Source organism: Rhamphochromis longiceps, linkage group LG8, assembly GCF_057381845.1.
Source record: "Rhamphochromis longiceps isolate RC_006_pf linkage group LG8, R_longiceps_female_GT1.1, whole genome shotgun sequence".
Classification (NCBI taxonomy): Eukaryota; Metazoa; Chordata; class Actinopteri; order Cichliformes; family Cichlidae; genus Rhamphochromis; species Rhamphochromis longiceps.
Genome location: NC_140564.1, coordinates 15,345,003 through 15,372,871, shown reverse-complemented (window position 1 = coordinate 15,372,871; position 27,869 = coordinate 15,345,003). Strand labels below are relative to the sequence as shown.

At 40.1% G+C, this 27,869-nt stretch overlaps 1 protein-coding gene across 3 annotated transcripts; it reads right to left on the bottom strand.

Annotated features, from left to right (window-relative positions):
* Positions 1-52: 52 nt before the first annotated feature.
* baiap2l1a (BAR/IMD domain containing adaptor protein 2 like 1a) lies at positions 53-25,891 on the bottom strand. Of its 3 annotated transcripts, none has more exons than XM_085415946.1 (14): positions 25,585-25,891; positions 24,315-24,390; positions 24,036-24,122; positions 15,264-15,325; positions 12,419-12,490; positions 11,558-11,692; positions 8,564-8,716; positions 8,394-8,471; positions 7,713-7,833; positions 7,199-7,412; positions 5,672-5,731; positions 5,412-5,568; positions 1,755-1,795; positions 53-1,655 (listed from the first exon to the last, which is right to left on the bottom strand). In XM_085415946.1, the coding sequence occupies exons 1-14, from the start codon at positions 25,633-25,635 to the stop codon at positions 1,583-1,585; spliced, it is 1,380 nt and encodes a 459-aa protein (XP_085272072.1). In that variant the 5' UTR covers positions 25,636-25,891; the 3' UTR covers positions 53-1,582. The 3 variants fall into 3 exon arrangements, with proteins under 3 accessions (XP_085272072.1, XP_085272070.1, XP_085272071.1); XM_085415944.1 differs by having other exon boundaries at positions 8,328-8,471; positions 25,585-25,890; XM_085415945.1 differs by having other exon boundaries at positions 5,412-5,565; positions 8,328-8,471; positions 25,585-25,890.
* Positions 25,892-27,869: the final 1,978 nt, after the last annotated feature.

Genomic DNA, 27,869 nt, shown 5'->3' with positions numbered 1-27,869 from the left:
AATTAGCGAGAAGACAACAGAAAATGAACATTCAGGCTTTATGTTTTATTGAAAAAAAAAAAAAAAAAAAAGACTATCGGTCAACACAGTGGCAAGGTACTCGGAAGAAAAGCATGTTTCATTATGGCAGTGTGATGGGTTCACTTACATCAGTGAGTTAATACGATTCAATCAACTGTCTTATGAATCACTTGCTCATCATACAGCTGAACTCAGAAAAGCTAATTCATGGGGGGAAAAGTCATTTTCCTCACAAAATAACACTTTGAATATTTCAAACAATGAGTTATTTTACTTATGCACATTTCAAATGATTGCCGTTAAAGTACATTCTCATTTTGCATAAACTGTGTTGTGCACAGAAGCTACATATAACAACTACGAAACAAACAATGAGGAGTGAAATAATTCCCTTCATCAAAAGGTCATCTTATCCATTTAATATGCAAAAGCAGCAGTCAGGCCTAACAAAAAAAAAAAAAAAAAAAAAAAAAAAAAAACCAACAAAAGAAAGTAGCATCCATGGCTTGGACTGAGCGTGGTGACTGCTGTGTCTGACTTTTGTTTACAGATTTATTAAATATTTCATACAAACTTATTTTATATATAAATACCTTTGTCATTCAAAACTGTGACTTAGTGTTTTTGCCTTTAATCCAATGACAAACCCCTTCTTTCCCAATATCACTCTCCCTTCATTCTCACAACTAAATACCTCGACAAATTAAAAAAAACAAAAAAACAAAACTAGTAAAATAACTAGTAAAAAAAGAAAGAACTAAAGATACAGATATTTTGGCAAGTCAGGAAGACAACCTGTATGCTTGTCTGTTTCATCAGTATCAGGTAGCAAAGGTTTACATCTGGATCTCATCATTTTTCATTGAAACAAGCCTGACCGAGTGTCTTACAAAGCAATAAAGAGACTGGTTCATTCCAAAATGAAAACAAAGACTTCATCTACCAAATAGCATATCAGTAACAACAATTTTGTAGACAACAATACCCCATCAGCCTTTTACGATTGAGGAGTAAAAAGCAATGGTCGTTCAACCTGTTTACTTGGAGTAGCTGTGTATGTGCACTTTTTCCTGGTAGTGACAGAGGAAAATCTTCTAGTGGATTTCTCTGGACTGCTTTAAAGACGCATGACTGCAATTCAGTACAATTTGATTACTTTGATAACAGCCTCACTGTTTACAGTTTTCTGTCTCCGCTCAGTATCAGCAGTCATATTAAGTTCCTGGTAAACAACGTAAAGCAAATACTTTCTAATGGCACTGCAGATCACATGGCGGCTTTCACTGCAAAGCAGCCACAGGAAATGCAACACGTTCACCAATTTAAATGCTACTTTTACTAAAACGATATGGATCAGAGGGAAGTCTAAATGTTCATTTTGTTGATGATAAAACACGCGCTGGTACTGAGGAAAAAAAAACTAGCATGCAGGCTAGTGAGATGTTGGGTTGGGGAGATAGTCAGTGTGTCGCAGAGGGGGTTGTATGATTCCAGTACAAGAGTCCCCTGAAGGCATAACAGCGGTGAAGAACCCCCCCCCACCACCCTAATAAGCTTAGAGTTAGATGAGTGGTGCAGATCTGTCATTTGTGACAGTCGGCTTCAGCTTGACCATGGCAAAGGGGTTCCCTCCTCTGCGGAAAGAAAATGAACAAAGATGTATGAGGTTATTGTCAAATAGATTTTTAATTAGTCATATGGATATGTGAAAATCTGCCAGCTGTGTCACTCACGCAAGAAAAGGAGCCTTTGGAGTCCCGTTGACTAAAGAAACCTGTTATTAAAGAAAAAGCAGAAGAAATGACTCTTTAACTTCAAGTCACCAAAATGGAAACAACACAAAGTTCAACAGGCATCATTGCAATCTCCAAAAACTGCCTCCAGCTATTAAGAAAGCACTAGTTGTCGGACTAGTTTGGTCAGACTTCCCATCAACAGTTGTCCCCCCCCCCCCCGCCTTCCTTTGACATATAATTACACCACAAAACTCAGAACTCACTGAACCTGTAATCTAGACAATCTAGAAAGGCTGGCAATTGAAACACTTTTTTTTTTTTACCCTCTCTCACCTTAGGTTGGTGATAATCTTACTGCCAGCAGAGTGAAAGGTGAGCATGGAAAACAACGAGGTTCAGGAGCAGAAATCTCTGAGCTGCATGCCCCGAGGGCTGCCGTAGTCTCACAATATGTCCCGTGACAAAAGGTTTTAAAATGAACCATCAGTGGTTTCTGTTTTTCATGGTAGGTCACATCAGCTCATGCAGATAATTTTATTATGTGTATGAGAAGGCCTTTTTTGTTGTCGTTTTTTTGTAGGAAACAGACATTACCCATCTTTTCCCCTAGAGAGCAGGAAACACCAGGTGTCAACAAAAAAAAATGTGACAGTTCTTAAAGCCACAGACGGGCTTTGAAGGCATTACATTCATCATTCATTGTTTGAAACATCCTGGCTTTTTTGTAGTTCTCAGCAAACTTTTACTTCTGATTAGATGAATCACAAATAAATGAGCACAGATTTGCTTCACAAAGAGAAAACCTCAATCAAATTTGTGTTAGAAAACAGAATTTCTTCTCCAGTTCAACTGATTATGTCACAAAAAACCCCACCCTAACCTTGCTTAAAGGTGTCCTGCAATTCCCCCCCTCAAACAGCACAGAATATAATTGTGTCCAACACACACTGATCAACTATGATGTAAAGTGACCCCTGACCATTGTGACTGTGCACTGTTAGAATAATGCACAGCTTTTCCTTTGTCACATACCAGGTAATGTACACACCCCCATGGCAACAGCACTTCCTAGCAGTGGATATGGTAAGAAGGAAGGGCAATGTGTTCCTTGAGACACTCCTGAATTGCTTTTGTAGTGGAACACAAACTAACCCCACCTCAAAAAGCCCCAGATCCCAAATGAACTGATCGTTTTTGGGATGTGCTGGAAGAAGTCCTACCTCCCACAATTCACAGGACACCCAGGGGGTTCTATTATTGTAACTGATAGCTAGCTGATAGGGCTGATCTGAACATAAACACTTTTTTGGTGGTAAATTTGTAGCTCCTACTTTCTCAAACAGGATGTAAAATTTTGGGGTACGCTGAGCTGGTATTTCCCCCACTGTCGTATATTTCATAGTGAAACCCTGACGCAGCAAACTCAGAGGACAGTACAGACAGTCCAGAACAGAAAGGAAGGTGATGAGAAAGAAGTGTGCCTGGGCTTGCCTGCTGGCTCAACAGATAGTTCATTTCCAGTCAGGCAGCACAGCACAGTCACAAAATTAAACTGAGACTGTACTCTCTCATCTTTTATGCTTCCCTCTGTAACTCTTCTCTAGTCAAAACCTGTCTGGGAGTATTTTACCACCCTTTTCTCCTCTCTGATTTGTTTTACACTTTTCTTCTAGGTACCGTGGTCATGCCTGTATCTGTCAAAATTACAAACAGGCCCCTACTGAATGTGACTTCTCTGAAGATTAAACATACTTCGTGGAAACTATAGTCTTAATAAATATAGCGCATTTCCTTGAACCTTGTTTACAGAACACAGGTGTGCTTCTAGCTGTGCCATTTCAAGGGCGTGGAGCCGGTGACTGCGCACTAAGGAGATGTTGATAAGACGCGATCAGTTCGACTTAAAAGTTCTGCCTGCATGATGGCATTTATGGTGCATGTGTGGAGTGACGACCCAGCAAGGGCACGTGTCCCATCAGGAAGAAATAACCTTGTGTTAAAATGATGACTAACTCCACAAACTTCAGCCATTAAACTTCGCCAATGAGCAGCAGCCGGGGAGAAATGCATGTCACATTACAGAGCGGCTGCAGGATATTAGCTTTTATAATGTCTCTACAAAGTGCAATGTTTGCTGAGGACTTAAATATATCAAGACTCCCATGCAAACTTTGCAGAAATTCATTTTTGTGAATCACAATGACTCTGGTGGTTCTTTTTCTTTATCTCCAAGTAGCCTAGAGTTTGACATGTGGTTCAGAGTGGTCCAAAGTGGAAGAGAGAACCACAGCTGACCAAAAACCACCCCCCAAAAAAACCCCTTTCTTTAAATCTGACTGAAATCAGTAACTAAAAACTTGCTTGTGCTTGAGGCACAGCTGTTCTGAACAGCATACCATGTCGTATTTGACAATCCTTTGACAAGTACTGCATTCTGGATTTTTCAGCAGACTAACTCCTTTCTGTTCACAGACTGGGTGTCAAAACTCAACAGAGAGAGGGGAGGGCATGTGTGAGATATGGGGTTGCAGTTAGCTCAGACCTATTTCTAATAGCAAAGAGGGCTGAAGATGACGAGCAGCTACTCTTTTCGCTCCAAGCTTTCAACAGTCACTCTTAGCTGTTCTTTGTGTTGGTGCCTAATATTAAACTTAACAGCATGTTAGTATCTGATGGAACAAGGCCCATCAAAGAAAAGCCCTGAGGGAAGGCGTGATTGGTGCAAACAGACTACTTTTATTGGACTGGAAATCGACATCACCTCCCTGTTTTTAAAAGGTGGCTCAGTGAGACGCTGCTTGAATGGACTTGAATGGCAAAGGCAGGTCTTGCACTAGCTTTCAAGGCACCTGGAAATGATTACTGAATTTGCTGGATAGATCATGATCTCAAGGGGCTGTTTTTTGCCACTGCGGGGTCTTTGATCATTTGCATAGGTCTTTTTTCAAAATAAAATTTAAATGAAATATTTTTAAATGCCCAGCATGTCAGCATAACAATATTAGCTCTTAAAGGAGACACATTATGCTCATTTTTCAATAAAGCTGTTTTAGCTTCCCTTGGCTAGCTTTCCTGCAATTGGCTACCTCTCACAAGCAAAAGGTTTTAACAGCAGCTTCTGTGCTCACACCAAGAGATGTGTGAATTAGACCGTATCAAGGATAGCTGCAGCCATACAAAGCCAAGAGCAGAAATGATAATGTGAAAGATTGTTATAAGCAGTGTGAAATACACAGAAAAAAAAGTATACTTATTGTTTTACAATGTAATGGAAAACTACAGAGCAGATTCAGAAAAATGCTGAGTAGCACACTCACTGAACAGCTTCCCTAAATGACAACCCTGATCATCATAATAAATCAATCATTTGTGAAATTGCACAAATTCCATACATGCTTGTTGTGTTACAGCAAAACATCCAGTGTAAAGGCATGTTGTTTATCCGTTTTCTTCTAGAGCACGTGTTCTTGGTAATACCTACAAAACTCAAATTGCTTAACTGCAGCACTATTTCAAAGCATTGCCACCTAAAGATACGTCATATCAACCAGAATTATCAAAACATGAGGAAAAAAAGATATCAGGTCACGCTCTGGAAATGCTCCTGATACAGCTGATGACAGGTGGTTTACTTAATCGAGTGCTGATACTGACCGTGTTTACTGGCGAAGGCATTGAGAGGATGACTGGGTGGGAGGGGGCGTCGTCGCTGTAGTCTGGTGGTGGCAGCAACACTGTTTCGTCCTCCTCCTCCTCAGTCTCTGGCAGGCTAATCGTACTAAGACGATGCACCGGCGTGCCTAGATTACTACTGAGACACATTACATAAAGCTTCAGTTATCCAACAGCAGCTGTGAAATTTAAAAATAAAAAAAAAAGTTATTGATTCAATGCTTGGCTCTGACACCTCTTACCTATTTGATACCACCGACTCAGTGTAAGTTCGACAATAAGATGAGGGAAACCAGCCCCGCCTGGGAACAGAAGCACATCGTTTCATCTTTAAAAAACGTCAAAATAAAATTACATAACGAGTCATGCAATTTCTTAGCAGTCATCTGGAATCCATCACGATAGAGAATCACCGCAGCAGACAAAACACTTGAATAAAATTCTAACATCAAACACAGAATAGAAGATTTTGTTCACTAAGACTCCAAAGTTGTCTCCAAGTCACGTCTGGAGAAAACGATGGCTTATCAGACCAATGCAGTGGATTTGTTGCTAAGAAACAGAAAGCACTGATTTCTCCCAACACGGCCTCTTCTTGGGGGAAAAAAAGAAAAGGAAAAAAAAAAAAAAAGCCATTGACTGCATTAAAATCACTTGAAATTAAAAAGGCCGCCTAATGCCACGCACAACAAGCAGATAAGGCTCGTGTAAATTCTTTCAAAGTGGGACAAACGCAAACTGAAAGCACTCCATAATCCTGCATGATGAGCCCTAAGTGATCTGGCAAGGATGAATATGAACGTAATTATACACAGAAGGAGGGTAATGCTGCTGCAGCCACATATGCAAACACAGCCTGCTGTACATAAACAAGCCTGATCCTTTGTACAAGTGGATGCAAAGCTAACAGGTGCTATGTTTGTCTAAGGGAATAAAAAGCAGGGAGATCTTTCATTTAGCACCTGTGAACATTTTTCCACCTTCTCTGGAGGTGACATGTAATCACAGCTGCTAAAAAGGTCTGACTTCATTGGAATTTATAAAAGTTCCAGCTAAAATATTTTCCTTCCTTGTGTTTGGGGAAGGAAAATGTTGTTGTTGTATAATCTACATGAGAAGATGCCTCCTGGTTTGTTTTGTTTTGGGTTTTTTTGCATGTTTGCACCCATTTTTCTGCATGTGTACGTGAGTGAGCTAAGATCAGGCTTTACGAATGTCGTGTTGAACATACCGGACATACTCTGTATTTTGAGGCATGTGGTACTAGCATGACAAAGCAGCAAAAGCACAAAAGAGAAACTTGTACTGTCAGCTGAGTTATGTGGGGAAAAAAAACCACCCGTGTGCCACGACTGCTACGTCTTTCTTGTAATGGAAGTATCATTCCTGTCTTAGGTGTACCAACAAGTTAACATTTTTTTAAAACGCTAAAACGCCCACCGTAGCTAAGATTATGCACTTGACTGGTAGGGACAAGAAAACAGAATTCAGTTGACTGCAATCTGCAATTCACTGACATCTAATGGTGAGATTTTACAAACTGTACCTTTAATGTTTTGATATTGCCTAAAAATGAATAAATAAAGGAATAAATAAAAATAATATTCAACTAGAGATATTTGGGATTTGTAGACAACAAATCTATTGAGTGAATAAAATGAACGATAACTAGATTACAAAATGTAACTTTAAATGAGATTGTGGAGACTAAGCTCAGGTTTTCTTAGCCGTTAACACAGCCCTGAATACAAAAGCAGATGAAGACTCACTGCTGCGTCTTCTCCAGCTCTCCGTACAACCAGCCGTCCTTCTCGTCCTGGATGAGCAGAGTGATGATGTCGCCTTCATCGAAGCTCAGGAGCGTGTCGTTGTTGCCTGCTGTGTGAGGGAAAATGGTTCTAACCCGGAACTTCTTGCTCACGTTCAGACCAGATGACTGGGATGTAGATCTCGACAGGCTGCCATCTCCAATACTGCCCTGATCTGGAGGCAGAAGAGACTAGAAATGAGACTTTGCCAGATTTCTGTTGAACCGTTGTAAACGAAGTTTTGTTTTGTTTTTTTTAATTTGGGGGGATGGCTAGCTGTTTCTGCAGCTATTTAATGGACAGCTCTGGCATGAGAATGTTTCCTTTACACATATACAGGAAATATGAGCGAGTCTGGCCTATTTTAGACAGAAAAAAAATAAAAATCACACATCATGTAGATAACAAAGTTGATTTAGTCTTCACCAATAAAGATTATATATTTATTTATGCAGTTCACATAAGCCAACTTTACCTGAGCTGTGGTCTGAAGAGGAGTTAAATGGAAATGTGGGCTCTTGATTAAACATGTTGGCAAGTGGGCTGAACTGAGCTTTGAGGGGTGGTGCTGGAGGAGGGCCAGAGTCCACATTGACCTGAAGAGATCACAAAGACTGATTAGCGGATGCATCAATATGACAAAGTGAATTGGCATTATTCAGATCTCAACAGGTCCTTAGTGCTATAATCAAACAGTCACAAAGTGAAGTGCGAAGCACTAAACAGCTGTTGCCTCACTGGACCTTAACACCACATAACAGCAACAACACATCTGAGAATTCCTGCTGATAACAATCACCCATGTCTTACTACTTTACACAACAGCTTTCATCTGATACAACAGATTTCATTACTTTAACAAGATAAACTACAACACAACAACTTGAGAAGATAAAAACCCCGCAGGGCCAGTCTTTTACAAATGCTTTGTTCTCCTTATGCACTACAGCATGCTCTATCCTCAGTTTTAATCTAAACTACCCCCATGGTACGATGAGAATATGTGATAGAACAAGGTAATACATGACAGAAGAATGCTTAACATCTACAGATTTCACACTTACAAATCAAATAATAAAATCAAACTAACCCTGTTACAGTGATCAACCAGCGGTGATTGTTGTGGAACGACGGACAGCCCTTCTATCATGCTCACCACAGAGTCTGGCACCTTGGTGATGTCGCTGCACTTTTCCTGCCAGGTGGGGATCTTCACCGACAGTATTTCTTTGGCCTGGAAGCACCAGAGAATGAGAGCAAGTTAAATGATCCATTATAGAAGGTGTGATGCGGCTGTGCTGGATGTTCATCTCAGTCCTTGCTTACGTTCTCATAGAAGTTGCTAATTTGACCGGAGAACATGCAGTGTTTGTCCGCCAGGAAACAGAAGCGTCGCTTTTCTTCCAGCAAAGCCTCTCTGCAGCCGTCAGCAATGAACTTCTGCATGTCCATCTGGCGTGATGAGATAGTCTGCAAGTACTGCAGAAGGTGGTCACAGGACAAGAGGTTACAGAATAGGGTGAATAACAACAATTTAATCTGTGCTTCATCGGGTTCATTAAATGCATTGATGAGCTTATAGTTAAGAGGATCTATTTAGCCAATTTTCAGCTCCATAGTTTTGTTTGGCTGTATTAGAGTAGCTTTGCATGATTCACAGTTCAAAATAATCTTTATCTCAGTTCAAAAAATGTCAGAAGAAAGATTATGACAAACAAAAGGGTTTAACCACATGTGGGTGGAGCTATTAACTTAATTACTATCATTAATATTGATGTACATTTATTTATTCTATTTGTAGTTTATTTATTGTAGTATTAATATAGGTCCATTTAATTAAGTATTTTTGCAATTTTTTAACATGCATTATCCCTTTTGTTTTTTTAAACTTTGCATTTATATATACACATATATTCAGTCACATCTGTATCAGGCCATAATTGCAACATAAATAAAATCCTCTTTTAAATGGAGTAAGGTGACTATTCAAAATACTTGCTGTTTATTTTATTTTATTTAATTCTTTGCTACCAGGTGCCAACGCCTCTGATCGGGGGACTTTTGTTGCTTTAACACCCAAGATTGGGAAAACTGACTCTTGATGGCTCCCTGTGAGCAAAAGCTGTTTGGGTCCTCAGGTTAGATGCACAAATCACGCTCCAAATGAGCTTTGTAGTCAAAGTCCCTGCACTTAGGGACAAGTTTATTTGAGTCTCCTGCTGCCCCTGGATCAATCTTAGCTCAGCGGGAGACCAAATCAGTCTTCCCCTTCCCCACAGAGAGCCTGAGACTGAGTCTACGCGTCACGCCGCACACACGGGCAGCTGGACCCTGACACAAGGCACACTGAACCCTTTAAAATAAACTTCCCAACCTTCACTCCATCCCTTTTTTATTCAACGCCTACTCCCCCAATCTTTTTCATTTTCCCCAGGTTGTCATGGTGATGGTAAAGCAGCCTATCTCTAAGGGCTCTGTCAAAGACCCTCCCCTACTGTCTGGTCTCATTCCCTCTATGTGTGTCTCTCTCTCAGACACGGAATCAAAGCTCTTCATTTCCCATTTTCACCACTAAAATTGCCCAGACGTGAGGTGGAAGAGCAGGCCGACAGGGCTGAGCTCATTACTGGCCCCTTACTCAAGCCCTACACATTATTAGAAAGCTGGGCAGTTAGACTCATCTCGCATGTAGCTCACTGGTGTCATTTTTATCAGATAATGAAAAAGTCCATTCTGTGGAAAGAAAGGCCCCAGTTTCAACCTGGCTTGAGAAACAGGATCAGGCTATCAAGCTCCACCCAGACAACACGGCTTATTGTATAGGTGTCTTTTAAACAGTGCCATTCAAATGCAAAGATAAACAGAGGACTGATACAGAGTTTAGCAGCAGGAAAACACAACAGAGCAAACCTAGAACACTTAGATCTCTTTTGCTCTTTGTTTTTACTCCTTAAAGAATCTCATAATACACAAGTTTTAGGTCTGGACTGCAGGCATGCAAGTTCCCAGACTCTTCTACTTTTACTATGAAGCCATGCTGTCATTGTAGATCCAGTTTAGCATTAGCATTGTCTTTATACAATGCAGATGAACAGCACTGTACAGTACCAACTATGAAGCATTATGCTAGCAATAATAATAAAAGCCTTAGTGAGCATATTTGAATATTCAGCTACACACTTTCCTTACTTTGCCTTCGATTACTGTGGACTTTGAACTGACATTCATTTTAATAATTTTCACTTTTGGTGTTGGTTGTGAACATTTTATTAAAAAGGATCTTCAAATACTTAAATGTAAATAGCTTATACCTGTAGACACTACTGTGGACTCCACTTTAAGTTTCCGTACTTAGATAAATGCATCACACTACGTTGCACAATAAGCATATCAGTCCACTTTTTCCAGAGTGGACTGAAGGTTAAAAAGCCACAGAAATGATTGTTGTTGTCATAAGAAAACATATTTACAGGATGGAAACTTTCTGAGCAGAATGCAAATCAACGATAAGAATGATGGAGGGGTAGTATTTATATACCAACACAACACCCACACACACCTGAGTGCATTCAAAGTTAATCAAATTAACTAGTCCATCAGTCAGTAATAACTGGATATTTAAAACAACAGTATTTTGACTGTTTTTGTAGGTTTTTCTAAATGGAATTGTATTTATTTAATCACTGCTTACATTTGTGGTTTACATGAATGAAACTTATTAGTAGACCAATCAGATGTGCTGCATCCAATACAACCTGAATCTCAACAGGGTTTGAATCTGTGCCTGTATGCATGCTTTCCTTTGTACAAAAAATGGGTGTGTGTACCTTCTATGAAAACAGTCATTTAAGCCATATGATTGTTCTATTGTGCACCATGTAAAAACAGGTGAACTGCACGCAGCTTTGACCACGGTGACTTCTTTGATAGTTTTATTACTACATGAAAGGTTTTTAAAATGCCCTTTTATCCCACATAAGTCAAAACATTTGAAGACACCAAGGGTGTCCTTTCTCAAACGCCTGTCATCAGTGGCGCTATTATGTAATACAAAAGAAAAAAAAATAACTGAAAAGCAAACATGGAATTTCATTCCAATGAGTTGCCCTAATATTACAGGCAAACTAATCCCTATCACGAGAAGCCTTGGCCTCAATTCATTACCCTGTCAAATAAATGTTATACTAGTCATCCAGTCTTCACAGCCAGCCGAGTGTCAGCATTCAAACTCCACATACTTTAAAAAACATCCAAAGTATTAGCACACAGTCGCCTTTTAATGTTCAGGAAAGATTGGAGCTGGTTTTGTTTCAAGCTCACCTCGTTCTCTCTGAGGTCATATTTGGATGAGTGCTTTCCCTGGCTTTTCCTCCTGAGCTTCTTCAGGTCTGTCTGAGAACGGTCTAGGGATTCCTGTTTCACCTTGTGCTCTGACTGATAGCGCTTGAAGGTGGCCTGCAGGAGTCATTTAACAAGAGGAAAACAGGCATTTCACTACACAAACAAGAAGAACTAAACCATCATCAATGCTTCCCTTAGGGACGCTTAGCTTCCATGAAATATAGTTACATAAACAAGATGTATGCAAGAGGAAACTTCTGGAAAAAAGAAGAAGTAGAAATGCCTAAAACTGCATTTGCTGAAATAATCAATTTAGTTGGCTCCAAAAGTGATCTTTCCAACAGAACTCAACATGTGGTATGAAAAGGCTGGTATAAAATTCTTTTTATACCAGCCGCTCTTTTTAACTTCCAACTAAAGCTTTAATTGTAATAAAAGCTTAATGTTGTGTACTATTAGAGTGTGGCCACATTAAGTACATGTAGACCTCTTGACAGGTGCTTGTCGCTAGTAGCTTCCTGCTGGGCTTCTCCTCAGATCATTAGAACCACTGAACTCTCGACCTGTGTTGATGATTTTGGAAGATTTGTAATGCAGTTATTATATACAAATATGCCTTGCACTGTGGTTATTTGTACTACTAGACCATCCAAGCTTAAACTCTGGTACACATTTCTGATAACATAGCAGTCTACCCTGTGTTCCAAACTACTGGTTATGATCAAAATGCTAAAATTAAGGGTTCAAAATGTGATATCTAAAAATACTTGTTGATGTCAGGGTCACCATGCCTATCTCTTAGAGACAGAAAAACGCTGTTTTCTCTATGGAGACACGTACGTTCATGTATTTGACATCCATCTCTGTCTTCTTCTCCAGCTCGATAATAACATCTCTGTGGAATCTCTTGAACTGCAGATAGGAAACATCACGAATTTGTTGATACATACATCAAAGTTACAGTTCAGTTCAGTCACATCACTCGTTGTGTACAGTAAGCATGGATTGATCTTCTGGAATATTTGATAATGGCTTCAGTTGTTGACATATTTCATTTGGGAATACTTGTCTTCCGTTTATATGTTGTCACAAGGTATCTGAAGCATTTTACCCTAAGGCACAAGTGTCAAACTCCAGAATCAGAATCAGAAAGGGTTTTATTGCCAAATGTTGAGCAGGTTTACAACATTGGGAAATTGCTGCGGTGCTTCAGTGCAAACATACTGTCATAAATTAAGCTTAAATAGACATGAAAATAAAAATAAGAATAAGAATTAAAAGTGCTAAGTAGATAGATATATACATGAGTGCAGGTGGTGATCAGTGCCAAACATGGAATGATGCAGTGACACAGCGTAGGGTCATGTGTTAGTGGTGGGAACAGTCATACGGTTATTGTTCATGTGTCCAACAGCAGAGGGGAAGAAACTGTTCTTATGGCGAGAGGTTCTGGTGCGAATGGACCGGAGCCTCCTGCCTGAGGGGAGCAGGTCAAACAGACTGTGTCCAGGGTGAGACGGGTCAGCTGAGATCCGAGCTGCACGCCGCAATGTCCTGGAGGTGTACAGGTCCTGCAGAGATGGGAGTCTGCAGCCAATCACCTTCTCAGCAGAGCGCACAACACGCTGCAGTCTCTGTTTGTCCCTGATAGTGGCTCCAGCGTACCACACGGTGATGGAGGAGGTGAGGATGGACTCGATGATTGCAGTGTAGAATTGCATCATCGTCCGTGTTGGCAGGTTGAATTTTTTCAGCTGCCTCAGGAAGTACATCCTCTGCTGGGCTTTCTTGATGACGGAGGTGATGGTGGGCTCCCACTTCAGGTCCTGGGTGATGGTGGTACCCAGGAAGCGGAATGAGTCCACAGAGGTGATGGGGGTGTCAGTCAGGATGATGGGAGGGAGTGGGGCTGTGTGCTTCCTGAAGTCCACATTAATCTCCACTGTCTTCTGGGCATTCACCACCAGGTTGTTGTGGCTGCACCAGGACACCAGACGTTCAACCTCCCTCCTGTAGGCAGACTCATCCCCGTCCGAGATGAGTCCAATAACGGTGGTGTCATCTGCAAACTTGATTAGCTTGACAGACTGGTGGGTGGAGGTGCAGCAGTTAGTATACAGGGAGAAGAGCAGAGGAGAAAGAACACAGCCCTGAGGGGAGCCGGTGCTGATGGTCCGGGAGTCCGAGACATTCTTTCCCAGCCTCACGTGCTGCTTCCTGTCCGTCAGGAAGTCAGTGATCCACCGGCAGATGGGATCAGGCACATTCATCTGGGAAAGCTTGTCTCGGAGATGGTCTGGAAGGATGGTGTTGAAGACAGAGCTGAAGTCCACAAACAGGATCCTGGCGTAGGTTCCTGGGGAGTCCAGATGCTGCAGGATGAAGTGTAGGGCCATGTTGATGGCGTCGTCTACAGACCTGTTGGCTCTATATGCAAACTGCAGGGGGTCCAGGAGGGGGGCCGTGAGGGTCTTGAGATAGGCGAGAACCAGACGCTCAAATGACTTCATGACCACAGATGTCAGAGCCACGGGTCTGTAGTCATTTAGTCCAGTGATCCTAGGTTTCTTGGGGACAGGGATTATGGTAGAGGACTTGAAGCAGGCAGGCACATGACATGCCTGCAGTGAGGAGTTGAAAATGCCAGAAAACACTGGGGCCAGCTTGTTTGCACAGTGTCTGAGGGTGGCAGGAGACACACCGTCTGGGCCGGGAGCTTTTCGAGCATTCAGACTTAAACTGCTTCCTCACACCTACTTCATGAATATGAAGAGTTGTGGTGGGAGGAGGTGGTGTGAAATCCTCTTTTGTGTGGGGTGAGGAGGGGGGTGTTGTAGGTGACGTGTTTGAAGGTGGTGATGGCTCTATGGAGGGGGGAGAGGTGGGGGAATTAGTGTCCAAAGTGTCTCTATTGTTGGGGCCGTTGAAGGTGTGAAAGTTGTCTGATGGCTCGTCAAAACGGCAGTAGAAGTCGTTAAGGGTGTTGGCTAAGAGCAAGTCATCAGTGGAGTGGGGGGTTTTAGGCTTGTAGTTGGTGATATTCCTAAAACCTTTCCACACAGAGGCCGAGTCATTCTCTGAGATCTGCTGCTGCATCTTCTCAGGCCTCGAGGGTCGGTGTCCTGCAGGTTTTAGATGTGTCCTTGATCCAACACAGCTGATTTAAAAGGCTAAATTACCTCCTCAACATGTCTTTAAGTTCTCCAGAGGCCTGGTAATGAACTAATCATTTGATTCAGGTGTGTTGATCCAGGGTGATATCAAAAACCTGCAGGACACCGGCCCTCGAGGCCTGGAGCTCGACACCCCTGCCCTAAGGCGTCAGGTCCGGAAAATAATCATGTGGCTTTTCTACTTTGTCGGCAGTTCTGACACTTTTGCTTACAACGATTTTAAACTCAAAAGTTTGTAGAGGCTTGTGATAGCGAGAGTACAGAGGGGAAAAAAAAAAGTTCTGCATTTGTTCACTAACATTTAGAGATAAGCATTTGTGACCATAAATACTTCTAGCTAGTAATTAATGTAATTAATAGCTTGCTCAGGATAAGGCCAGCACATATTGTGTTTTTGCCCTGCAATACTTCCTTACTTTGTGACTCCGTCTTTGATACTCATATTTTAAAAATGCTATGTGAGAGACTTGACAGTAATTATAAAAATATGACTTCTTTAAAAAGGTACTTACGTTATCTTCCAGGTCATTATGGACCTTCTTCTGGGCTTCTGCAATCTCCATCAGAACCACACCTGAGGAAAAATTCAGGAGAAGATTTAGTATTTCAGTAATTACAGCTAATCATTGATTTGTGTATCATGTGGGGTTCCACATGCAATCCTTGGTCCCAAACAAGGTTTGTACATATTTCTAAAAATGATTTACTAACAAAAGGTTTACTGAGCTTTAAAGTTGCTGGCAGAGATTTATTGTTAGAACACCCTTTGACAGAATTATTTTGCTCTACACCCACAAAAAAGTACCTTGTTTTTATTTTTTACTGCTGGTTCTAACTTCATTTACTATAGGGACACAAGAAGATAGCCGATCATTTAATCAAAATTTGCGCAGCAAATCCTCAAATATTAAATACCATGAATCTTAACCTGTTTCTTTATGAGGGGTAGGAGACAGCATTGGATACCAGCAGGCACAGATCCGAAAACATAATATCAACAGTTATTACTTTTTCAGAAACTTTGTGTATAAATCCATCGAGCCTGTCATACATTTGTTACAGTCCATATTTTACAGATGACCTCTCGTGTTTCAATATTTGAACAGCTGTCAATAAGTAATCTCCTATGAAACATTCTGGTATTGTGCAGTCAATTACAGAACAGTCTCCATTCACAGACAGGCTAAAGCACAGACCGAGCAGCATATGACATGAAACAATGGGAGTGACTCAATACTGTAAACAGAAGGGGACAATCATAGCTAAGCAGTTTATACTGCTACCTCTATCACAATTGGGTGAAATCTAGAGTCGAGGTTTATTACAGGGCAAAATGCTCTGGTGAAACCGGCAAAACATGCACAGCACACCTCACCCCCCACCCTCTACCTCATTTCTGAACATGTGATAGTCAATGAGGGAAAAGGGCAAAAGTGAATGACCTACATGGATTTCAACACCTTGTGAAGAAAGTGTACAAAGCACAAGTATCAGTTTCACTTTGTCATTTTTAGGTGAAAGCAAAAAAATCTCTATAAGTCACCCTGTTCAGCACACTCCACCTTTGAACACCTACTCATATACATTCGATCCAACACCTGACATTCCTCTTTATATGACACCCCCTCCCCAGCTCAGAGCAAACAAACGTAACGATACATAAGTGTACGTCTGTGTCCAGCAGGCAGCATCCAGCTACAACAACATTGCCCTCTGAAGGTCACCAGAACGTACTGGTAAATGCTGCCTTTGTGTTTCGACCCGGGGGTTGGTGGGGGGTGGCCACTGGATGTTGAGCTGTTTGCACAGCCTCAACAACAGACCACATGGGGTGGAAGGGGGAGGCTGAGAAAGGCCAGGAGGGGGAGGCGGCGGGGTTCAAAGAGGCCATTGTACACCTGCAAGTTTCACCTTTGGGGTGAACAAGGTGTGAAAGCCTGCCTCAGTGAGGATAAATGCTACAGAAAGTCATCAGAGGGTGCATGAACAACTGACGGCTGAATCAGAGTTAAGAAAAACAGCACAATGTATGACGTCTGTAACTTTTTCATTTTTTTTAAGTGCAGGTAAAGAAAAAAAAAAAAGTCTTTGACTACATAATTTTAACAGAAAACGGGGCTTTTCAGTTCATCTGAATATCTGTGTCTGAATATCAGTGTAACTTCCCCTCAAATTTTTCAAATGAACAACTCCACGTTCATTTTTTTTTTTTTTTTTTTTTTGCAGGTTAATACAAGTTTGAGAAAAGATCCTTGTGGAAAAAGCACACATGATTCACACCTGTGATTCACTATTATTAATGCCGAACCCCTCATTCAACACCCGCTGAGTCCATGTAGAATTTACTCTAGCCTGTATATTACAGATAAGGTGTCTTACGACGCCATTAAATGACCTTTGGATTTTAATCAAACACATGTTGTTTGGAGGATCTGAAGCTTAAACAAAGCAAGAAAAACTATAACCCAACTGCGCTGTAAAACAAAGCAAAGGCTGAAATGAACCCCTAAAGAGACATTTCTTTGAGATTATGTTAAACTTCAAACAGCACCATGTTTCCACACAACTGGCACTATTGAATAACTGCTGATACATGGCAGAGTAGACAAGGCCTTAGACACTGTCGACAGGTGACTTTTATGAGACAGATATGGCCTGTGCCAACAAAAAAGCAAAAAATAAAAAAAAATAAAAAAAATCCCGCCTATGTGGAGTTAGATAAGGAACATGAGGTGATGTTGGCATGGCAAACAGCGGCACTGACTTTTCTAGCATAGACTCTCTTTGTTTGAAAGTTTGATCAAACTAATGTTTCACCCATTCAACGAGTGTACACAGCAATCAACTAGCTCAGGAAGTGTCCCCAGTCATCGGCCATCGTCTCGCAACGCGGTTTGATCACTGAGACACATCACTGGGCTTGTTCCAGCAAGCATGCAGTGTCTGCAGTGAATCATGGCCGCCTCCTGTGTGAATCAGGATCCAAGTTATAAACATCGCAATGAAGGTGGGACAAGGATTGTGTTCGGGGGTTGCCATGGAGGAGCTACTCCCTTAATATCAACATAATGATGTCACTGTAATCAATGATAACGAGGATGATAATGAGAACCGCAATATGCAGTTCATCCATCCAGATGACTACATGAACAAAGTGCAACTGTAGACTACATTAAATGAAGTACGTCTAGTGTTTCACGTGATTTCCCTTCACACTGCCGGCTGGTTGTTGGCATAATCCACCAAGGTAGATTCTTTAGGCACTGCCAGCTGAAGGTTTGCCAGAAACAAAGAAGACATTTTTTAAAGTAGTAAGTAATGAATAGAAAGCAAATAGTTGCATTACAAATAAAATAAATTATAGAAAATGTGCTTACATTTTTTCTTCTCAGGAAAATACAGATATGATAGCTTGGCAAACATTTACTGATTACTATAATATCCTTTGTTTGTTTTTTTTAAGAGATCAAAAGCTTCAGAATGACTAAACAAATGGCACTTAAAGTGAGGCAGTTTTGTCAACCCCACCTCCAAAAAAAAAAACAAAAAAAAAAAAAAACCTCCGGCATAAAATCAAACAAATATTCTCCAGCCGACTTGTGAGAGATTTCTTTAATGGAAGCCTGATTTCTAGATGATTATACACACACACACACACACACACACACACACACACACACACACACACACACACACACACACACACACACACACACACACACACACACACACTTTCTGACCAGATCTCTTCCTTTCCTTTAACACACACTGAGATCTCAAGTAGCAGGAACAGTTCTGAGTTTGACTGCTTCCTCCTGTGTACTTAAAATATTTCGTAGTCTGATTCCCCTAAAATTCTTCAAAGTTCACACGTATGAAGGTGCTTATCTGCTTAGTGCATTATGGATTGAATCTTTCAGTCATCATCATCATTTACATAAGGCAATTTTGGGTGTTGATTGTAAGTTTCTATTCAATAACAATCACCCACAGTAACATTTTTTGGTTGAATGTTGTTTAATGGTTTGAGTAGTTACAGTGAATAAATATCTACTTGGTCTGTGGACAATAAATATCAGTGTAAGTTGACTTGACAAAGAGCAATGACTTGCCGTCACATAGAGTACAGAATATCATTTATTAATACCAGAGCCAATAATACCCCGAGCACAATGAGTCTCAATTTTCCTAATAGATTAAATTAAACACCAGCTTCAAAGGACTTCTAAAGGTTAGATGAGGTTAGTTGAGGTTGTTACATAAAAACAATCATCATATGTACAGTATACACAATTGAAGTTTCATATCAAGCACAATGTCAGCTGTTTAGTTTCTCATACACTGTGATATTAGGTTTTAACCCTTTAATTTGGATGATTCATTAGTTCAATCACGCCCATGGTTAGACAGTAGGATATATACCATGTCTGCAAATAAACGTAAAGAACTTTCAGCCTCAATTTCTCATCTTAGCCAATCTCTGTATGAGAGTAAGAAAGATAACACAAATAAAATGTTATGTAAAAGTAGTCCAAATGTGATTTTGAGGTGTAGGCTGGTAGATTTTTTTTAACCTCTTGACAGTGTTAGCAATGTTCTCATTTACAGTCTTTAAACTAAATAAGTTAACGATCTCCGGCTGCTGTATTGTAAATTAATGGCGCAGTCACACTAGAATAAAAATAGGACAGCAACCTCCTTGTCTCCAGGGAAGAAGAAATTGGAAAAAAAAAAAAAAATCCACTGATTGAACTGGACATTTCTACACTTGGGGACAAACAGCTAGTACCTGTGTCAGCTAAATTGCCAGAGAGCCTCTGGGGGACCACTTTTGAAGGCAAGGCGATTCCACAGGTTACCTGGGATGAAGCAACCTGTCTCCACACAATTGCAGTCTGACTTGGACTGTCTGCAGTCGCTCACAGACTGGTAAAGGTTTGCAAGTAAGTGCTGTCTAATTTTTTTAAACACAGACAGACAGGACGCTCCAATCTCAGTCAGTCTATGCTAATTATCACAACTCATCAGCCATTTGCAATGAGATTGCAAGTTCATTGCACGTGGTCACAACAAATTTAGTCATGCTATACCCAACCATTTCCTCCAAGTTATAGCATTTGAATTAAAAGAGGACATCAATCGTTTTGCTAAACCCCCAGAACGAAACAAACACATTTTCTCAAGAAATATTAAACTTTTGTTTTACCTCAACTTCTATAATTTTCTGTTATTCCATTATTACTTCACAATCATGATGGCAATGATTTTGATTTTTCAAAATGGGCGTAAATAATGTATCACAGCACCACTGTTTTGAGAACAGCGCTTTTAAAACACAGCTGACCTGAAAAAGCCAGGCAAAAAAGAAACGCCATCACAGATGATTCTCCACAGGAGAAAAAAAAAATGTTGGTATGTCACCAAAGGAAAGACACAGGTATTACTAATGACTTAAAATGACTGCTCCTTTTAAGCTGATCAGGTTCCAGGGTCATGGTAAAGTGCACGCTGACTCACCAGCATACCTTTCTGAGACACTTAAAGAAGCTGAACCATCACTCCAGCTAAAACGTGCATCATAAAAATACATTTGATAAGGAGAAACACATTTTTGCTCATTAAAGTTCAACACTGCAGAATATTGTAGGCCTAAGTTTGCAACGTGTTTTCTTTTTCTTTTTTGAGGGGCAGGATTTCTTCCAAACAAGATACATTTTTGACTTTTCTGAATCATTTCTGCTTGTTAGTAAAAATAAACCGCTTAATTGCACACTGACTACATAGGCTTGTCTAAAGATTAAAGCCATCCTCTGAAACAGCTACAAAAAAAGATATTTGAAGTGCCAGAAAGTCTTATTCACCATAACATTAACCAGCCTCCAGAAGAAATGGTGCCTCTCAAAAGCAGAAACCTGCTACAAAAGCTATCAGCAGGACACACTCAGACTCCCAGCTCTGAATTCTCACTCTCTAAAGTGAGAGCACTTAGTGTTTCTTCAAAAAGAAAGAAAAAAATCTTTTCTTATTACTTTCACATCCGTCACAGCAAGAATCTGAGAAATTGAGCAGCACCCCAAGTAAAAGCCTCGGGTAGCTTTCAGCAAATACCTGCTAACCTCTGTGACGCACAAGCTTTGTGCCATTCACTGAGGGAGGAAGAGAAAAAAAAAAAACAACACAATCTATGACTACAGAGAAAAGATCTTTACAGGTGTCTGCAGCAGAGAAGTGCAGAGTAATCTATCAGGTGCCTCATTCTGAAGAGTCGTGCTGCTTAGAGTAAATAAAGATTAAACACTCGCATCGTCTTTTTCAGACCGTTTGGAGAGGCAGATGGAGGGATAGGGGGATGAGGATGAGGATCAGCGGTGGGTAGACGGTCTCCTCTGTCTATCTGCCTGTCTGTCTGTTTGTTCAGCACGTTTGCAACTCTACGTGCTGCAGTGGGTGAGAGAATTCACACCACCATGTCGTCTACGCCAGGCGGTGAAGGAACGGCCACGGAGCCTGGAGTTCAACACTTCACCTGCCATTTCTGCATTCATTCTTATTCAAAGTCGAATTGATTTTTTATATGACTGAAGTCACATAACGTGATGGGAGTACATACAGACGAATGCACCTAAAGGAAGAATACACAAACCATGTAGCACAAACTCTATTCTTGAGCATTTGTTAACCAGAAGGGGTCTGTTTCAATAAGGCTAGATTTGACTAGAAAGCGCAGAGTCCTCCCATCTGTGACTTTCCACAACAGGAAAGAGAACAAAAAAGAAAGAAAGTAGAATTTAGTGCTCGTAAAGCCGTTTCACTTCAGCGGTTCTGGTATGCTCAGACAATGCTACGTAACACCAACATATTGTTAAATGAAGAAATGAAAACTGCTATTGTTCGCTGACAAGAGCGCCTTAACAAACATGGGCAGCATTTCATAACAGCGCAGTATGAGACGTCTCCGATTACATTAAAACATTTCAGCCCTCGTCAGAATGTCAAAATACAAATTTCCATTGTGTGCGTTGCCACTTTGTAGCTAGATGGGCTGCACTATTCTTTTTCAGTCTATGCTTTTTTCTGATTTTTTATTTTATGAGTTTTATCCTCAAAATTCAGAAAAAGAAACTGAGCAAGAAAAGTCTGAGAATCTTGTCTGGGAGTCTACTTCAGCATTAAAACGCATTCTTCATCTCTGTGTTTTACCACGACTGCTTTTGTCCTTCACTGAAATTTTTATTTTCTTCTAAAAATTCTTTGATTTTTAGTCTAAAATCTTATCAAAGCTTAATAAAGGCTTAAAGGAAAGCAGATTTGATTTAAAATAAGAAAACTTGTTCAGAAATAACAGCGAAGAAATCACAACACAGGAGACAACCACTGTCATCACAATAGTCCTTTACAAAAAACAACAACAAAAAAACCCCCAACAACACACTGACAGAGCATCATCTTTTAACTATCCTGCTCTGATTTCCTGTCACATCACTCTGATTCATAAAAAGGCCGAACTGCAAAGCCCGGCGTTACAGAGTGATGCAGCAGAATACAAAAAGCAACTTAATGAATTGCAATATGACCCCCCCACACCCCTGAACAAAGCGGGTCGGCTCCAAATTTCAGCACTAATAGAATAATTGGAGATGACTCAGAGGAGGCTGAAAAGAGAAAGTGCTTCAGTTGGAGTGAGAGATAGACAGGACATAATAATGAATTTCTGCTAAGTACCTCACCTCCAGGGTTGAAGCGTTGTTATTTTCAGATGCTTGTATATTTAACTTGCATATTGGGTGATGCAAGCAGAACGTGTCACTATTACGCTGAAACTGCAGGAAAGAGCATTTTGATATGTGTCCAGCTCACGTAATACTGGCAGGATGTGAGAGAGTTTAGCATCATTTCAAGAGAAACTTCAACCATGTGGAAAATATATGTAAAATGTTTGGGAACAAAGTGGTTTCTTATCAAATGTTGTCAACTTGTACAGGTGTAGGGTTTGTGGGTTTTTTTTGCACAGCTAGTACAAATAGAGTAATCAAGAGGAAAACAGGAAGCCTATACTTGTTAGCTTGCCCTTTCCCAAGCTAACAAAAATAAATCTGTCACACTGATATTAATCAAAGCACAAGTGTTAAACTTCAAGTCTGCAAAGTCAATCCATTGCTACAGTACTTTAAACCTACATTCTAGCCACCAGGGGGCGACTTGTCTGGTTGGTAAAAAGAACTTTGCTTGTATATAGATTTATGAGAAAATGAAGTTACTTTGCACTTGATTTATGACATGACTACGCACTTTACTAATGTGTTTAAGGTCTCAGTTACTAATTTTAAGTCTTATTTAATAGAGCACAATGCTTATTTTGAAAAATTATCATTTTGAGCAGCGGCCAGAATCAGCCCTGGGCCTTATGTTTTACAATGTGTTCACAGTAAAATGCATAAATAAAAAAGGACATTTTTTGTGAATTAACGCATTAACAGTAATTGTTGTTAATTACAGCACAATCTGGGCAACGAGCTGCCAGAAAATGTTTTGTAATTCATTTCTTACAATTTACTCCTATATAGTATGTATCATGTAGAAAAACTGAGACGCGCACTTCTTTAGCATATATCAAGTCCTCTCTGGGATTAAATGTGCAGTTAAACTACCAGAACACTTAAGATTAAAGTGGGATCCATGTAAAATGTGTTCGACTTCCTCGACTTACATGAATACCCTAACAGGGACAACTGAACAAGGTATGATTCAGGGTACAGGTATTATAATCTGTTAAACAGACATTTTCCGGCTAGTTTCTACTGTATGAGTACACACTTTCAAGGTCTTTCATGGCGACTGTAAAAATACTCAAACTGAGGCTTCAAAATGGTCTTTCACAAACTAATTGTTGACAACAGCGAGGCACATAACCCTGCTGTAAAGATACAAATTGGTGTTTTTGCACATTAGTAACACAGAATATTTGTGAATTGTTCTTTGGGGTAGCAAAGTGGATTTTGTTGGTTTAGTTTAGTTTTCAAGGTCTATAATAAGCTAATGGCTTCTGGCTATATTCTTACTTTCATGTAGAGAGATCAACTTAAAATTAATTTTAATAAAAGAATTATTCCACGATCTCCAACTATTCCTTTAATTGTATTTAAACATAAGAGGAAGTTTAGAGTCACATTCTTTTAAAAGCTTCGATCTCACAGCAGAGACATTTCTAGCATGGATATCAGACAGACCCTCTCGAGAGCTCCCACATTGCAGGTAGATTTAAAGTAGACTTGCATAATACTCACCGAGCTCTCTGGAGACTGGAGACACGATAGCAGTTTCTCCGATCTTTGACACTGCATCAAAATAAGCCTTTCCAGCAAGAGCCATTGCTGTGCGGGCAGACAGACAAGACACTGTTAAGCTCCAGACGATTTCCAGGATCATTTATAGCTCTGCTTCGACCATTTAAAAGTGCTGCCAGTGTAAAAACAGCTGAGGTACACCAAAATTCATTGTAGCGGTTATGGACCATTACGGGTTTATGCCCTTTTGTCCCTCATGAGGGTGAAAACTGTGTTTACCTGTGACTGATTTCTCATAGCTCTTTCCGAGGTTGACCAGGTTCCTCAGGCCTGGGTTGAACTGCTCCATTACATTCTGGGGTAAAGAGCAGAGTCTTATTATTGTGAATAAAAGCAAGAAAAAGCAAACAAACAACTTTAACTTTAAGACTTGTTTTCCCCTTTTTGAAAGGTCTCGTCATTAACAATAAAACCCTCATAAGGCTATTTTTGTGGGAGTGGGTGGAGAAGAGAAATCCATGAAAACAAGAGCAAGTGTTTGTGCAGTTGCTCTATAAATATCTCCATGTGAGAACAATAAAACTTTCAATCTTTAACTTGACCCCTCACGTATGTCATGCAACTCCCTCGAAAGAGCGAAGTCCCACACAAAGTCCCAGCTATTTGCAGCACCAACTTCATCACTCTCACCAAACCACCCATCTCCCCCTCCCTCTTTTGTAATCTCCCAATAATCAAGCACTGCTCACCCCCTGCCTCTATTCCCCTGGCACACTCTCAATAGAACAATGAAGGGGGGCAGGTATGGCTTTACATGAGTGGGGGGCAGCTGAGAGGAAAAACAGTAAACTACTGTAAACTACAGGTAGGACTAGTTCAGTCTCTTTTTCCCTGCTCCCCAAACCAGAGAGGGCACTTCAAAATGCACCGAAATTCAACCTAACTGTCGTACTTAAACTTTTACTCTAAACTGTTGTCTATTTCTACTTCAGGTCATAGACAGTGAAGGCTCACTGCTTATCACCATTGAGAGGTAGAAGTATAATGTTGATTAGATTAGCCAGGAACAACCAATCAAGATTACACTCAAATTATTGCTCCAGTGATTTCAGATGTTCTGATAAAGCCACAGCAGATTGATTGAGCTGTGAGAAGCTTTAACACTTCTGTGATTCACTGTGATTTACGAAATTATTTAATAACAGGGAGTGTCCCTGCTGTGGCAGTGGCATTGTTGAATTTTCTTTTCCCCTGGTAAACAACAGAAAGTTTCAGTTGCTCGATCAGTTTCTCTTTTTCCCACCCCCTCACAAAACAGGTCCTTGAAACAAGAGGTAACAAAGGGTAAGGGAAACACTTCATTATTTTATGGTACTTTACCTGTGGTTTACAGCCACTGTTGAAAAGCAACAAAGCAGACTCGCTGAACTATAAATTTCTGATTACACCTGAAGTGAACTACATTAAAAAAGCGACCCCTCCCAAAACAACAACAACAACAACAACAACAACAACAGGTATTTCCTTAAATGTTGAATGCATCACTCACCTTAAAAGTACTTTCAGTGAGCTTGCTCACATGCTCCGGATCCCGAGCCATCACGGCAGGTTGTTTCTTAATCTCAGAATTTAAAAAAATGAAATAAAAAAAATAAAAATATATATACACACAATATAAATATTATATTTAAAAAAATAACAACAAAGCGGAGAACAAAAAGACACTTGGTAATCCAGGAGTTGTCTCGGTCCGAGTAATAAATCCCACAGCGAATCCTGCTCCGTGTCTGTACACTGCACGCGAGCAAGCTGAAACGCTCGTGCAGCCGGCGGCGGACGAACTGACTGGGACACCGAGAGACTTCCCCGTGCCTTTAGGGGCGAAGAGGGGGGGAGGGGGGCAGCGCGGAAGGGTGGTGGTGGTGGAGGAGGGTGACGTCACAAGAGGTGTTACACAGGTCAAAGTTCTCAGCTGGTGAGTTAGAAAGCTGTGGGCTGTTGATTCTCAGGACTGTTAGCGAAAAACACCATAGAAATGTGACGTATTTTGTCAGTGGGTTTTAGATATAATATTGCTTTTGGCCTGGAGAGGGCGCTGCTGTACAATAATTAGTACAGTCACAGTGACGAAGGAAGTTTTGCACCATGAATAAATCGTAGAAGGTTTACTGGAAATCTGTACTTTAACGAGAACTCGTATTATTTCTCAACTCAAACTAGTCTTCTCTTTAAACTTTAGTTAGTCGCGATTTTTAACCTCTAATGCTGAATACACCATCAGTAGCTCTCAACAGGTGAAATGCATCAGAATATTATCTTTGTACATGAAAGGTCAGTGGGTATATTTTTTATGTTATGTGGGCTATATAATTGTGATTCATCATCAATATCCCATCAACCTATGAGTTCTTAAACGATTGGCTATATGTTTGGGGATTTTAATGAGTAATTAGGAAGACCTATCCATCCAAAGCAGTAGTACAAAACACTAGGACTTTATTAGACTCTGAAAGATATAATGAATCACAAGCCTAGTAGTGGTAAATCCGGACTGATTTACAGTTAAAAATACACTGCCATATTTTGACACATACTATATCAATGTTCAGGATCAGCTTGTAAACCTTCAGGTAATGTACATATTATTTAACAATGCAATTTGCACCATTCTCTTGCGTTATGTATCTTTATTTATACACAATATGTCTATAGTTCACAAACCAGCATGCTCTGTTTAAGTACATGCATGTGCTGTTGACATATTTACTCCCCCATGACCCTGAATTGAATTAGTGGAAGAGGATGGATGCATGGAAGTTATAAACATGAATACTAAGAGGTGAATGCAACTGTCACACTCCAGTTGAGTATTCACTTTATGTGCAGTTAAGTTCAAAGCAGGTACAATTTATGCTGATTTACACTGAGCCTGTTGCTTTCTCAGTGCTTAAAAATGGTCTAAGATCTCCCACCACACTAACAAGCTTTAAAACTATCTGAACCTTCTGTGACGTAATCACAGCAATCTCAATGCCAGTGAGTTGCAAACCACGCCCATCATTGAAACTAGCCTTCATTTAGATATCAACAATGGACTTGTAAAGTTGCATAACTGTATCTTTTGTCATGGTAAAATTTGCCCAGAGACATGCAGCACTACACCTGCAGATGAACTCAAACCCACCTTTGTATAGTTTCCAGAACAATAGGTCTCAGCAGCATGTCATCTTGCTACACATTAGTGATTTTGTTTCTGTACCAACATTTTTAAAACACAAGTGTGTGAAAAAATGGAAAAATGAAAAGTTAAATTATTTTCTATACATTTTTTACATTTTATTGCAACCTTAACAGCCTGACTGCTACTGGTGACAGAGTGTGCAAAATAAAGAGGGAAAAATTAAACTCTAAGTGAAGCAAGACCTTTAGGATTTTATCTATAAGTTAGTTAAATTACACTAAATAACTGATGTTTTACCCTCATAAAAATGTTAAATGAAAGGTTTATGTATTTGAATATTTAATCATTTAGGAAAATAACCAAGTATGTAATTTGACCAGATTCCATGTAAGAGAGACTTTAAAAAAACAACAACAAAGAAATAAAGAAAAAAAGAAAATCAACAGTAAACCTAGCCCTGTAACATCCAGTGTGTCATATCTCATACGTATATCTCGTACGTCTTTGTGATTTGTTTTTGTAACCCTCTTACAATTGCAAAAAAAGGCCAAATGAAGCAAAAATGATACAAATTAACTTCTCTCTTTAAAAAAATGTCAGAAGGTTTGATGAACACTAAAGTTCAAAAAAATAAAAATGAAAATTTTCAGGCA

Coding starts and splice junctions, on each gene's coding strand:
- baiap2l1a (XM_085415944.1), bottom strand. CDS start 25,635: ATGGCTCGGGATCCGGAGCATGTGAGCAAGCTCACTGAAAGTACTTTT. Junction 5,732..7,198: donor GAGCTGGAGAAGACGCAGCA/GTGAGTCTTCAT, acceptor TTCTGTTCCCAG/GCGGGGCTGGTTTCCCTCAT. Junction 1,656..1,754: donor CCAAAGGCTCCTTTTCTTGC/GTGAGTGACACA, acceptor TTCTTTCCGCAG/AGGAGGGAACCCCTTTGCCA.